Below are 15,000 nucleotides of genomic sequence, written 5' to 3'. Positions count from 1 at the left end.
GTTTATGATGGGTTAAATAAATGGAGATATATAACTGAAATGTTAGGAATTCATAAAAATAGCGTCTTCCTATGAAATGTTATCAACAGTAGGAGGAAACCTAAAAAAAAGCAACCGGAAAAAATTTAGATAATGAAGAACTCAAAACTATAGAAAAAACTTTTTTGATTGATGAATATCACTCTTTATCTAGATAAAAACAGTATGGGTTTTTAAGGGATTCCAGATTTACTTCTAAAATTGGCAAATTCTTTAGACTTGCATTAGGTTTTAGATGCTTGCAAAATTTGATACTATGATGCAAAAACATTTAGCATTTAGCTATGAAAGGCAATTCAAATCATTAATGCAGAAAAAATATTCAAAATGAGTTATTATGTTAATGTCTTAAAAAGTTAATTATGAAGTAATAAGCCTAGTCTTAAAAGCAAATAATTCCTGATTGTACACCTGATATTTCTAGAAAAAAGCAATCTCTTACTATTTGAATTGTTGACTAGTCATCAAACATTAGTGTTGAAAATTAAAAGTAATTTAGGGCTCCTTTCTGCTTCTGATTCTGCATGCATTGAACCTGCAGAAGTTTTAATTAAGATGCTAATTAAAGGTGAACTTAAAATCTCTAACTGCAGAGGTCAAGGGTATGATAATGGATCATATTTGAAAGAAAAGGTTAATAGAGTACAAAAAAGAATTTTAAATCTCAATCTTTTTGCGTTATATGTTCCCTGTGGTAACCATATTTAAACTTTGGTAATGAAAGGCTCTGCACGGTCTTCTGTGAAAGCTATAACTTTAATCAGTATTTTGCACATAAAGCCTTAATACTAGCAGAGTAATTGAAAGACTTTAGCTTTCTTGTCTCTCTAATTATCTGGCATGACGGTCATTTTCATGTTAATATTATTAGTAAAGCTTGTTAAAGAAAAACACGGAGATTACTCAATAAGAAAAGTTAGTAAAAAGCTGTTCTTTATTTTAAGAAAACAACAGAAAAGGTGGTTTAAAGATGAATTATTAAAACCGAATAATTTAGCCGTAGATTAATAAGTGGAGCCTGTTTTTAAACCACTAAAAACTCTACACTAAACTCTAAAGATAAAACACTAAATTTAAAAAAAGTGAAGAGTCATTTTGACTAGCCCAAGATGGAAATTCTTCGTTCTCTCAAAAAAACACACGCTAAAAATCAGATTATTCAAACCTTTTTTAGATACATCTCTAATTTCAATGAGAGAAAGATTTATACAGTTGGAGAATTGTTCAAAAAATTGGTTTTTTTTTATATAATGTCGATAGTTTGCAAATATAAAAGAAATTCTAAAATCATGTTTAGCTCTTTAAAGTAAACTTACATTATACTTATATTCAAACATTAATGGTATTCTCCTTTGCGATGAAAGGATCAGTAATAAATATTTTCTTTCTAGAATGTTTAAGGATATAAATACTACTAATAATGTTTAAAACTTAATAAAACAGCATAATATGCAAGATTTATATCCAAGCACAAGGATTGCAATGTGACTTTCAGGTATAGGAACCATATAGACTGAAAACAATGTTGCCTAAAATTTTGATTTTTTACGCTATTTTAAGATATCGGAGATAAAAAAAAGCCCGAAAGATAAATTAAAAAATTAAATAAATTGTTTTTGTGTTAAGTAACATACATAAGTAACATACAAAAACAATTTTTTGTATGTTAGTTTTTGAATTTCATTGGAAGGTATTATTTTTAATTTTTTTTTAAATTATTTTCCGCGTAATTTAAGTACTAGGTAATTACAAACTGCGAACCACAAACTGCGAACTGGTAAAATGCGAACTTTTTTGCGAACCATAATTTAATTAGTAGTTGATGATGCAAATGTTTTTTTAACCATTTTTTATTACTATTATAACTACTCGGTGCCTTAACCAAAACTCTGTTGTTAAATGTACATTTCGCTGCGAGTTCTTGCTAATAATCAGTTGATGAATTTACTCTTGTAAACATTTAAAATGCTAATATACTATTTATTTTCATCTGAGTTAATAAAATAATTATATAAACTAAATAATAAAAATTAGACCTTAAATTATGTTTTGATTTGCAAAAAAGTTCCTATTCTATTGGTTTACGGTTCGCAGTTCACATTTTACCTGTATTTACCAGCCAATTTATAAAATTGTCAGGGGTGGTAGAAAACGTTTTGCACGTATTCCGGCACCGCTTATGATTGTATAAACACAATTCTTATAAATAACTTCGTATAAATGTTTATTAATATATATATATATATATATATATATATATATATATATATATATATATATATATATATATATATATATATATATATATATGTATATATATATATATATATATATATATATATATATATATATATATATATATATATATATATATATATATATATATATATATATATATACATATATATGTGTGTGTGTGTGCTTATCCACATTATTCGTAAACCACAAAACAATTAATATTGATGTCATAATGCGCAAAATCATTCTAAGGTGACACCACATCAAGTCAACCAACATTTTGTAAATTTTGATCTTATACAAGTGAAACTCTTAGTTCCTGTATTTTACAAAAATGTAATCACACAAAGTTCGGAAATTTTCAATCGTTCCTAAAATATTGCAGTTCTAATATTGACTTTATAAAGTTTTACAGAGAAAGAAAATTAAAAAGTTGAGAATAATTTTTTTTTTTTAGTATTATAAATAAAGTAGGAAAAAGTGCTTTAACTTATTTTTTGATAAATAAGTAAAAGCACTGGTCATACCAACTAACTTACTTTATTTAAATTTGTTCTGTTGCCATTATGATATCAGAGGCATGCAAAGACAAACAAGATATTAATAGAACTTAAAATAACAAAGAGTTCTTGCACAATAGGTGCAAGAATTGCCAACAAACATACAAGGCTCATTTAAAGGAAAGTCGTGTTTTTTTATTAATTGAAAAAACGTTTTAAATCAATTGAAAAATATATTTTCAATTCTTTTTACCAGTGGCGTAGCAAATTTGATAATGGCCAAAGTACAAACATAGTTGACAAATTAAAATAAAAATTAAAAATACTACTACTTATATTTCAAAAGGCCTTTTTTATGTGCTCCTTCTTGTTTTCTTTGGTGACCCAAAATATTCTTTTTTAAGCCTTGGGCGACTCCCTCCTTAGTTACTGGTGTTAACTGAATTTATATCATAATTTCACAATAAAAACAACATTTAAAAATTAGTTTTTACTATTTGTGACGTAAAGTTTGCAATAAGTTATTAGAATTTATATAGCGACCAAACTTATGAGATGGTTTTGAAAATTTTGGTTAAGGTAGATGTTTTTATTTTAAATTAAGCATTGAGTACTAGTTTTTAATTTTCATTTTTTTATTTTTATAATATCGATTATCAATATAATTTTTGTATGCTTCAGAAAAAAAGAACAAAATTTATTTATTTAAGCGTGATAAATAAATGTTTTAAGCTTAAGTGACCGAACTTAGTTAATTTTACAGTATATATTTTTTTATATTTATATAAGTATGTATTTTTTATTATAAATGTCTTTGAATAAAACAAAATTATACCAACTTTTTGAAGAAACGGTTTAATTTTTTTTTTTTTTTTGTTTACTTAACTGCAAAGAAATTTTAAGAATTTCTTTTTTTTACTTTTAAATGTGCGCATTTATTCAACAATCCTTAGACGTAAGTTGTTACTTTATTTAAAAAACACTTCACCAAATAGTTTATTATAAAAAAAAGTAAGAATAAACGATTTAAAGTTATTTATTGTAATCAATCTTTTCGTGTTAATATATTATTTATTTTTTTAAGTTTTAATTTTTTTTTTTTTTTGTTTTAGTTTAGTTTAGATATTTTTATTGTATCTTTCGTTTCGTTATTATTTTTAAGAAGATTTATTTGCTACTTTACGATAAATTATTTTTTAAGTCTATTCATAGTTAAGATTTTTTTCAGCGCATTATGAGAATGTATACAAATTTTCAAAACATATTAACAGCCGTGGTCAAGTTTTAAAATCAAATAGTATTTGCGTGGTCATATTATGACAAGAAATCACACGCCTTTCTGGCCAAGCCGGGTTCAAAGTTCAAGGTAAAACTTATCTAATGCCTCTAAAAAAATGTTTTGTTATTTTGAAATCCAAGTTTGGCTACTAGCAAAGGTATGTCATGCAACTCTAAACAATTTGACAAGAAATGTTTCATTGAACTTTTAATCATTTCTTTTTATTTTGGTTTATTATTATTTATTATATTTTATTATATATTTATTACTTTATTTTTATTATTGTTATATTTTATTATATATTTATTATTTTATTTATATTTTATTGTATACTTATTATTTTAGTTATATTATATTATATTTTACAGCCTCGTTACTTAATTTCGTATTAAAAATATTAAATGAAAATAAAATTAATATGAAAAATTTTGTACTAATTATCTATAATATAGTTATTACTACAATTAAGATTTAACGTCGTTTCATTAGTTTCTTCATTAGGCTTTGAAAGATCACGTTCTCAAAATGCAAGCGGTCATTGGAAAAAGAAATCTAAAGCAAGTTAAAACTTTTTACCTTTTGGAATATAATTATTATTTATAAGTTTAGAAATATTACATAAACTATCATATTAAGATAAATAATTATCGTTAAGATCATATTATAATTGAAGTAGGTAACAAAAATAGTTTGGAAATTTATTTAAAATTACTGGTTTTAATCGTTCACTAAACGCTAAGACAAATTATTTTTCCATAAATACGATTTGTTTAATCTCAACTTGATTTGTAGTATTTAGCGCTGTTCATTACATCATTTTGCTATAAATATTTTGGAATCATGATATACCAACATAAATTATTTTGTAACAGCTAACATGAAATAATAATATTTAACAACTACTACTCTGGTAAATCACAACAGCTTTTCTCTATAACGTACATTGATTTTCATTTTTTGTATGTAATGTTTTTCTTATTTATTTGTTTATTCGTTAAATTTTTTATTTTAGATTTATCAGAAGATATATTTATGTGGTATAGAAAAGCAAAACATAGTAAAGTTTTGTGAATTCTTTAAAACGTTTACTAATAATTTTTTTGAAGCAATAATATTGAAGTTTGCAAAATAAGGTTTACAACATTTTTTAATCAATTTTTTTGTGTTAGCAGCACGTTTATTTTAAAAATGCAGATTTTTAATTATTTTTTGAATATTAATTGCTAAGATAATTTTTTTCAAACACCTCCTAGCTGATGTATAGATTTTATTAAAGTCATAAGATTATTGTTTAATTTATTTTAAATGACAGTTTGTTAAATACAAAAATTATTTGTATGTTCTATTTAGAATAAAAAAATTATATTAGGAAGATAACAATCTTCAAAATTCATTTAAGACTTTTAGTTACTACTTTCAATTAAAAATGAAGTTTAAACACAAGGTACAAGGCTAGAAATAGATATTACATGTAGTAGTTTAGAAAATGAAAATGTTAATTGGCAAGTTAATCGTTGCAGATATTAAAAAGAAATTGATATTCTGAAAAAATGCTAGATATGCTGTTTGGCAAGCAGCAAATAATTCAAACCCAAATTAGGAGAGCTTGCTTAGGCAAGTTCAAAAAAATTATTGCAGAAATGAAAGAGAAATGCTTTTGCCAGATGTAATTAATAATCGACAAAATACTGGAAATGCTGCTCGGCAAGCAGCAAATAACTCGAACCCAAATGAAGTGCTTCGTTTAATAATTTTGATTTTAGTTTAATAATTTAAAAAGCAGCAAATAATTTGGACCCAAATGAAGAACTTGGTTAGGCAAGTTGAAATAATTCGTCGGAGAAATGAAAGAGGCTGAGGCCAGATAAAATTAATAATCAACAAAATGGTACAAATACAGCTAGATACGAAAGAATACATTATATAGCAAGAAGTAATACTATTCCAGATTATAATTACTTAGGAGAAATGAATTATATTTGTCAGCATTTCCACAAGATTTACAAGAGTTATTTAAAGGAAACTATGCAGATGGAAATGGAAATCTGATTTTTTTATAATTTATTAGAATTGATAATGCCTATCTTTCTTTAGCTTTATTTAAAGCTAATGTAGTTTAACCCATGAATTATGGGCAGCCATGTTTTAGAATATGTGGTCAAGGTTTTCATGATATAATTACTCTTAGACCAATTCAAAATGTTTTGCCAAAATATTGTCAAATATATATCTATTTTCCACTTGCAGCAGTAAATTTTAGAATGCAGCAACGTGTAATGATCTTTGCTTAAATGATTTATTGTTTCAATTGCAAACTATTATTAGTAAAGAGAACCGATTTCCTCTTGCATTTAAAAACATTACTGAAATGGAAGATGAAGAAATTCATCGAGCAGCTAAAGATATTTGCTCAGTGTCAGTTGTAAAAATGTCTTTTCTTGAAAGGCAAGATAGATGTTGCTATAATCTACCGTCACATAATGAAGTGTCAGTTGTATTTGTTTGTGAAGATGGAGCACCACCTGCCTCCAGGAATTTGTTAATTGTCTAAGAGGTCAATTTCTTAAAACTATATCAAGTACGTCACCAACTGAGACCCTATGGTTTATCCTCAATATTTCCAAGGGGTGATGCTGGTTGGCATATTTATTTGGTTTCCATCCCTAAACAGGCTACATTGGTTAGAAATCATGTTACATTATCTCAGTATTACATTTATAAACTTTCAGTTAGAAAATTTTTTTCTTAACTATTTTATGTCAAAAAACTGTTTCAGCAATGTGCTGTTGATGATTATGTTAAAATTGAAGGCCAGCATATTGCTTTATCAGAAATAACCAAAGCAAACTGAGAAGCGAGCAGTATGATGCCTTACACGAACATATAAACAACCTTGGAAATAATCATACTGTTAATTAAGTATAATTAGGCTTTATTTTCTTCAATTGATCAAGAGAGAAGGTATTATTTACACTAGTTATGTGAAGTTATTTAAAAAAAATTAAGTAGATATTTTAACGTCGATTTAATTAAGAGCTTTTTTTCTTTAGAAACAGAATTGAAAAGTGAAATAAGTCAATGTTTTTGCTATTAGATAATTGTTAATAGGTATTAGTTTATTTGACCTGTAGCTGGAACTTTGCAACTTCAAGTGCTTTAGCTTTATTTTATTTTTTCTTCCTGGACAGTTGAAACCAAAACCAAGTATAAATTGTATGATTAGTATAGTTAAGTAAATAAAGCATTTCTATCTGTACCTCGGAAGTCAAAGGTCGGTTGTCACATTTTAGAAATTTTTCAGGAGATAGGAAATAGTAATATAATTAGTCTGTACTGACTTATTGTTGATGGTCAAATATATGTCTCTTTTTTTGTTCTTTATTTAATTTGTCTTAAGGCACATGAAATATAATTTTGACAAAAAAAAATTAAATAAAGTGAAAAGTCATTTCTGGACAACATACGTTTTCCTTTAATCATTGTGGAGACACCAGACCTTTGATTTTGACCTAACTATGTTTCGCATTGTCGTAGGACAACAGTCTTCACACCACTGTAGATACTGAAAAAACTAAAAAGGTCTTAAACATTACTCATTTTCACAAAAAAATGGACAACTGACCTTTGTGTTCTGAGGTACAAATATTAGGATTTAAAGTTTATTTTAGTTTTAAGTTTTGCTTTAGTTTATAGTTATCTTTATGTTCTGAGGTACAGATATTAGTATTTAAAGTTTATTTTATTTTTAAATTTTGGTTTTGTTTATAGTTATCTTTGTGTTCTAAGGTACAGATATTAGGATTTAAAGTTTATTTTAGTTTTAAGTTTTGGTTTAGTTTATAGTTATCTTTAGTTTATTTTCAGTTACTTTTAGCTTTAGTTACCTTTTTTCTTACTTTAGTCAACTTTATGGAGGAAATGAGGGGAATAGGTTAAAAAATTGTAATGATATATTTTTTTATATGTAAATATTGTTTTATCAATTATTCTGAGGTGTTTTTTTATCTTTATTGTCTGGTAGAAGCATAACTGGTAAAGCTGTGTTTTATGTTTTATAGATTTTGTATGAAGAAATATGTGCAATAGGTGAAAGAAGTATTTAATAAATATGATATTTTTTAACTTTTCGTGTTCTACTCATTTTTTTATTGAAATAAAACTTTTCACATGTTTTACCCTTTTTATTTTATTCTCATTTTTTTTTTGTTAATATTTTTAGCATCGTCTTCTGTTACCTGTGAAAATGGCAAGGTTGTGCTTTATATTTTGATTAAATAAAAATTGCAAATATTTATAATTTCTATTATATTCTTCTATTTGTAATTTAAGAGTCGTTATCATTTGAGAGCTATTGTGATTTTTGATTCATTAACATTTGAACACTATAGAAATTATCAATCCTGAAACCCAGGGCCTCTTTCGGAGAGGTCCTTCAATAAGTGGTGTAGTAATGGCTGTATGGATGAGCCCTCCTTGTAAATGTCTTCTATCAGTGAAGTTATTTATAACTTTTTTGTTGCTGCTTTTTCTTCGGTAACTTATTTTGATAAGTTTCTAAGTTTTATTTTTTTTAATTTGTGTTTTTTTTTTTTTTAATTTGTAACTTTTTTTTTTTAACCTTTTTTTTTTTTCAGTTTTTTTTTTATAATATATTAAGTTGTATACTTGATTTATTTTAGTCTTTTTCAGTTAAAATTTTATTTGTTTTTCACCAATTAAACTTAAATATAGTTAAATTGATTCATTACCCAATTATCATAATATAATGATGCTACATTCTATTGGTAAAAATAAATAATTGGTAGTTTAATTTATTGAAAACACTGCTTTTAAAATTTACCTTAAGTCAAGACTATTTAGCTATATAAATGCAATTTATATCTCTATTTGATTTTTTATCTTTAATGTTTTTAGTTTGGCTGCTTGAAGCATTTGTTTTTTTGCTTTTTAATTAAAATATTTTAAATCTATGTCTTTTAAATTTAACTAAAGTTTACTAAAAGCCAACGTGAAATAACGTCATAAAACAACACCGACAAGCCGCATCATGACAGCAGTTTAAGTATGGCAACAGGCTACCGAAAAGTAGGTAAATAGTTTTCCAGTTTTTTTTTTGTTTTATGTTTTTCTTCTTTTATGTCTACTTATCTGTTACAATTTTTAATTTAGGTTTGTAATATGACGCCTTAATGCAATATAAACGATCAAAGTTTACATATTTTTTTCAATTTGTTGTACACATGTTTGATTGTAAATTAAATTCTTTTCTGTTCCAAACGTATTTGTACTTAATTGCTTAGATATTTATAATAAACTTAGTTATTTTTAATAACTTTCTTTGGCTGTGTGGATTTAACATTTTTTAGACAATTTTCTTTTTAAAGAAAAATGAATCAAGGAATACCAAAAAATTAATAGCTCCTGTATAAACTTCATATAATTCTTAAAATAGTAAAAAAGTAAACTTCATATAATTATAACTTATATAAACTTCATATAATCTTAAAAAAGTAAGCTTCATATAATTCTTAATAATTATCTAAATTTCATGTTATAAAGAATATAAAAAGAATTTGGTTTTAGTTTTTCCTCAATTTAAAGCATGATGAAGTGTTTTTATTTTGTGTCAGTAACTAAAAATGTATTTTGTTGAACTTAGGAATGTTGAGGAAAATGGTTCTGCCTTACACTGATATGACCTATGCCAGTTGTAATTACTTAAATAATGTTAAATAATTGGTAAACTATTTTATTTCCTCATACTTTTTATGTTAACTTTACAGATGGTCTATTTTTTCCATTATAAAGGCGTTTTTCTAAAAGGATATTAGTTAAGGTTTCGCAACTTAAATTGCGGAAAACAGCCACTATAAATTGTTTATGGAACATACCAACCATAACCCGTATTACGGGTTGCTTTCTGCTAGTTTATTAGTAATAATAATGGTAATGCTTGATTATTAATCAAGCATTATCATTATTAGTGACTTTGCTAAAAATTTTGCTATAACTGCCTAATATAAAATACAAGGCTATAATTTTAAAAATCTAAAACAACATATGGCAACTATAAATTGAAGCTGTGCTTAAAGTGAATGATTCTTTTTGTCAAGCTGAATGAGAATTCAATATGAAATAAGATTAGTGATACTGCAAAATGGCTGCCAGAGCATGAAAGGTTGAAATAATGATATCTAAACTCACATCATTACAAACCATGTATATATCTTTTATCAAGAAAACCCAAAAGAGATAACTTTATTTAGATGAAAGGGTAAACTTACAATTTAAATGGAAAAAGCAGATAAAAATGTAAATTATTGTAAACGCTCTAAATGGCACTAGTAGCTTTCAAATGTTTATGTATCCATAACTTTTAAAAGTTATGCAATGGTTGCCTTTAATGATAAGTGGTGGATAGGCAATTTAACTGAAGGTAACTACTTAAAAGGTTACAATGAAACTAATTTCAAATTGTTGTTTCAAGCCACGTCAACAACATTGCTGCAACAAAAAACAAGTTCAGCGTGGTAATACTAGAGGTGTGGTTAAGATCAAACTCAGAGCTTAAGTGTTCAAACGTAAATGCTCTGCAAATAACGCATTAAACCTGGAATGGAAAAACTACAAGTTAAACCAATATAATCGCAATAGTATTGTAAACTATTTTAATAACAATAAAGCAATCAAAATGTGTCATTCTCTACTGTAAAATATTGGCTGGGGTGAAAAAAAGATAATACAACTAACTGAACAGTAACAAATAACAAAACGAAACTAATTAACTGTAATCTACAGTTAATTAGTTTTGTTTTGTTTATTGTCTGAAGACATCCTATTCCAGAACTCATTTTTGTAGATAAATTTTTTTTCAAAATTAAGTTTATACTGAACAATGAAAAGCACACCGTTTTCAAAAAAATAATTTTTTAAGAAAAGTGTTATTTGACACATAAGCCTGAAACTAGGTTGAATAAGTTATTAGGTTAAATAAATTATTAGGTTAAATAAATTATTAGGTTAAATAAACTGTTAGGTTAAATAAATTATTAGGTTGAATAAATTATTAGGTTAAATAAATTATTAGGTTAAATAAATTATTAAGTTAAATAAATTAGTTGTTTTCTTAGATTTGAAAAATTTTCTTGTATAATTCAGGATGGTTTTGTTAATTCATTAACAAAATTCTTGAAACAAGACGGCAAGAAAGATTTAATCCAAAGTCTGTTTGATACAACTAACAAGGACACCTACACATTGTTAAATTATTCTATTAACATGTTTAACCTATTAACAGGAAACTTTTTGCAAAATCGTCTTAGGCCGACGTCGGAATAGAAAAGATTTTAAAATGCTTATAGTGTGTTGCAGGTTTTATTTTAAAATAGTTATCAGCATACCAAAAATTTTAATAAAGAAGATTTTATTTCCATTTTTATTCTTAATTAAAACTATTAGTTATACTCTCACTACCACTATTTTTAGATTTTAGATAAGACTTTTATGTTATAATTTCTTTTTTAAGATTTTTAAATCAAACTTTAATAACACAGAGTTATGACATAAAATGGAATCATAACTAAAATAAATTTTTGTGTACAGAACACAACAAAAAAACACATTTAATGTAACATTTTTATGGTATAATTTTAAAGTATTTATATATCTTGTAAAGAAATTTATCTAGATTACTTTAGAGAGTATTATTTATCAAGAACTTAAGATTACCACAATTTACATGAGAGCCTGGGTTAAATTGCACAGCTATGTCCCCAGCTGCTATGTCCTAAAATGAAGCAGCGTTGATTGCAAGAGTATCTACAAAATTGTGCTATTAGAGTTTTATAAAACTACCGTATCGACGTTTTACCAAGACAACATTTTATCCTCTTTTATATTTATTAAAAGATATATTTTGTATGTCAAAATCATTATACTTTATTATTATTTCTTAATATCATTTTTATTGCAATATCTGAACAGATTTAAGCATCTGTTGATATGAATTTCAAATATCCTTAAAAAACTTTAAATAATTTACCATCTCATTGGGTGATAATTTTTTTTTTTTTTGTTGAAGTATCAAATAATCTTAGACTAATAAAAAAATATAAATTATGTTGCAACTGATACTAAGTTTTGTTCCAGTATTAACTTAGAAAGCTGCTTCATGTAGAACAAATAGAAGAAGAATTAAAAAGCGAATTAGTAGAGATATACAAAGAAATTTATGTTGAAAGATGTGATCAGAAAAATAATTTGTCTACAACTAATGTTTCTAATGATTATTAAAGTGCTTGTTATTATGATAATGTGTATAGGAGTGATAATGACAATGCAAGATAAAATTTTTCTATCCGAGGTAAAAATAATCAATATCAAAATGATCGTAACAAACATTATTTCACAACAGAAAGACTTTTTTGCAGTTTTTTTTTGTTTCTACCAATATTTGTATAAAATTATTTTGATACAGGTTAACTCTTATGTTTGCAGCTAATTACTGATTCAATTACTCGATAATTTTCTGTTTAGATATGATATGGAAAAAATGAAGTGATTCCTTTTCTCTATTTTTATGCAGGTAATACATCATTTTGATTTTATGTTTTGTTTACATTTATTGCACATAGTATTATTTATATATATTATTTATACTTTTGTTAATTCTTATAGTTGTATATTTCTTACGAATGACGATTATATCTAAGTTGTACAAAAGAATTTTAATGATTTGTGCACTACATATATATATATATATATATATATATATATATATATATATATATATATATATATATATATATATATATATATATATATATATAACAAATTAATAAAAAGTACTTAAAGTGTTTTATTTATTAAATAACAACAATAGTTAACAATTATAATACTTATAATTTTAATAAAACATATATTATTACGGTTAATGTTGTTATTGCCTGCGACTGTTGAAGTCGACTTAAAGTCGACTAGTCGAAAGTCAAACATAGTTGACTTTAAAAAATCAACTTTTCTTTATTCGACTGAGCTGATTTATTCAAGTAAAAAGTTTAAAACTTTTATCTATTAAGTCAGACCATTTTAAATAAAAAATCTAAAACGGTCTCTATATCATTAGGGTTTCAAAACAGATTTTTTAGCTGTTGCAGCAGTCCTCCTCTCATATTGTTTTGCTCCATTATTGTTTAAATAATATTATATATTAAGAAATAGATAGGAAATATAAATTACTTTATTATTTTTATTACTATTAATTTTGAAAAAATAAATTATTTCTACACTTTGACTTAATCGACTTTTAGTGGACTAAAAAGACTTTAAAGTTAACTAAAATGTTTTAGTCAATTTTAGTTGACTTTAAAACATATTTTAGTTATTTAGTCGATAGCTGAATTATTTATTAGTTGTAATAACATTATTCACAAAAATAAAAACATCTAACACCATATTTTGATCCCGAGACTCCGAAATTACAGAGTTTTGGGATCAAAACTTAATTCAGGAATATTAAAATTATTTTTCTAATAAATTCAATATTTTAAGATGATATTTGTTTGGTTAGTCACTGTTAGTTCATACATTTTTACATGAAAATGCTATCAAAAAACCGTATTAAATTATAAAAGTTAAAATTTATATGTATTAAAATGTATTAATTAGTTAGGTAAAAGTAATTAAAAAAATTAAAATACTGTAATATTTAAAACCACAATATATTGAAAAAAAAGGATGGGTTATGATAGGGGAGAGCTTACGATAGTTGCAAAATCTTGGAAAAAGAGATTGTTAAAGCATGACAACTTGTTACTAGAAAAACGATGAAAACTGTTGAAAAATGCATGACGTAATATATTGATGAGCTTAAAAACAAAATTTTTGCGAAATATAAGTATTAAAGACAACATCCATGATACTGTCTCTCAAGGTCGGATATACAACATATATATATATATATATATATATATTTTTTTTTTTATTTTTATTTTTTTTGACACTCAAGATATAGTATAATTACATTTCATCCCTCTAATCAAAAATAAGCTATTATAAAACAACCATGTAGTTCATAAAAAGAAAAATGAAACTCAAGCTAAAGTATTAAAAGTAGTTAAAAATTTGATAACAAACTTTAAAACTTTTTGTCTAAACAAACATATAAGAGAGGAAGTAGTTTTTAAAAACCAACCTATGCACTAGTTATTATTTTTATCTAATATCAATCCAGGCTTGCATGTACAATTGTAACTTCCATCGTTATTTATGCAGTCACTATTAGTCAAGTTGCAATACTTAATCAAATTTACACATTCATCAAAATCTAAAAACAGCTATAAAGAAATTTATAGACATTAAAAATAAACAACAATTAAAAGATAAAATTGCACATGCTTTGAAGGTAGATACTTCCGTGTTGTTAGAATATGTATTGCTGCTGAATTAACTTTCAAAAATGAACAATTAAAACCATGCAATAATTGTACACCTAATTATTAAAAAGAGAAACTTCAAATTTTTGTTGATGTTGTTGACTACTATAAAAATATAATTTCCAAAAGCTATATTTAATAAAACAGATCTTTTGAAAGTAATCTAGTCAGAAAAAGATGTACACGCGTTAAAACTTTTTGCAGCAATCTGAGAAGAATTAAATGTATACACATACTGACATTTTAGTAATATTTTGCAAACATGACACACAAAATATGCATAAAAAATTTTGATCAAAAAAGATATACTATAATATATAAAACTTTATTGAAAATCAACTTGTGTTGCAAAAATAAACACACAATTTTTTTTGTTTATTCAAGATTAGGAGCTTAACCTTTTAGACCGTTTTCATAGCACTTTAAAAAAATTCCACATATATTTTTATTTACAAGAAACTGATACTGTCATCCCTATAGTTTTTCTAAAACACTTGTAAAAAGCTTACCA

The 15,000-nt window shown here is 25.1% G+C and overlaps 1 protein-coding gene across 1 annotated transcript in view; it reads right to left on the bottom strand.

The window, feature by feature from the left end:
• LOC136091571 (fibrillin-2-like) overlaps positions 1–15,000 on the bottom strand; it is a 111,429-nt gene that overhangs the window by 39,052 nt on the left and 57,377 nt on the right. Inside the window, exon 7 of the mRNA XM_065819262.1 lies at positions 14,999–15,000. This exon is cut by the window's right edge and continues 130 nt beyond it. Within this exon, the coding sequence (XP_065675334.1) occupies positions 14,999–15,000 (2 nt within the window). The remainder of the gene's footprint in view (positions 1–14,998) is intronic.

The sequence above is a fragment of the Hydra vulgaris genome, chromosome 15 (assembly GCF_038396675.1).
Source record: "Hydra vulgaris chromosome 15, alternate assembly HydraT2T_AEP".
NCBI lineage: Eukaryota > Metazoa > Cnidaria > Hydrozoa > Anthoathecata > Hydridae > Hydra > Hydra vulgaris.
The sequence above is the reverse complement of the archived record's forward strand: the minus strand, read 5'-3'. Positions and strand labels throughout refer to the sequence as shown.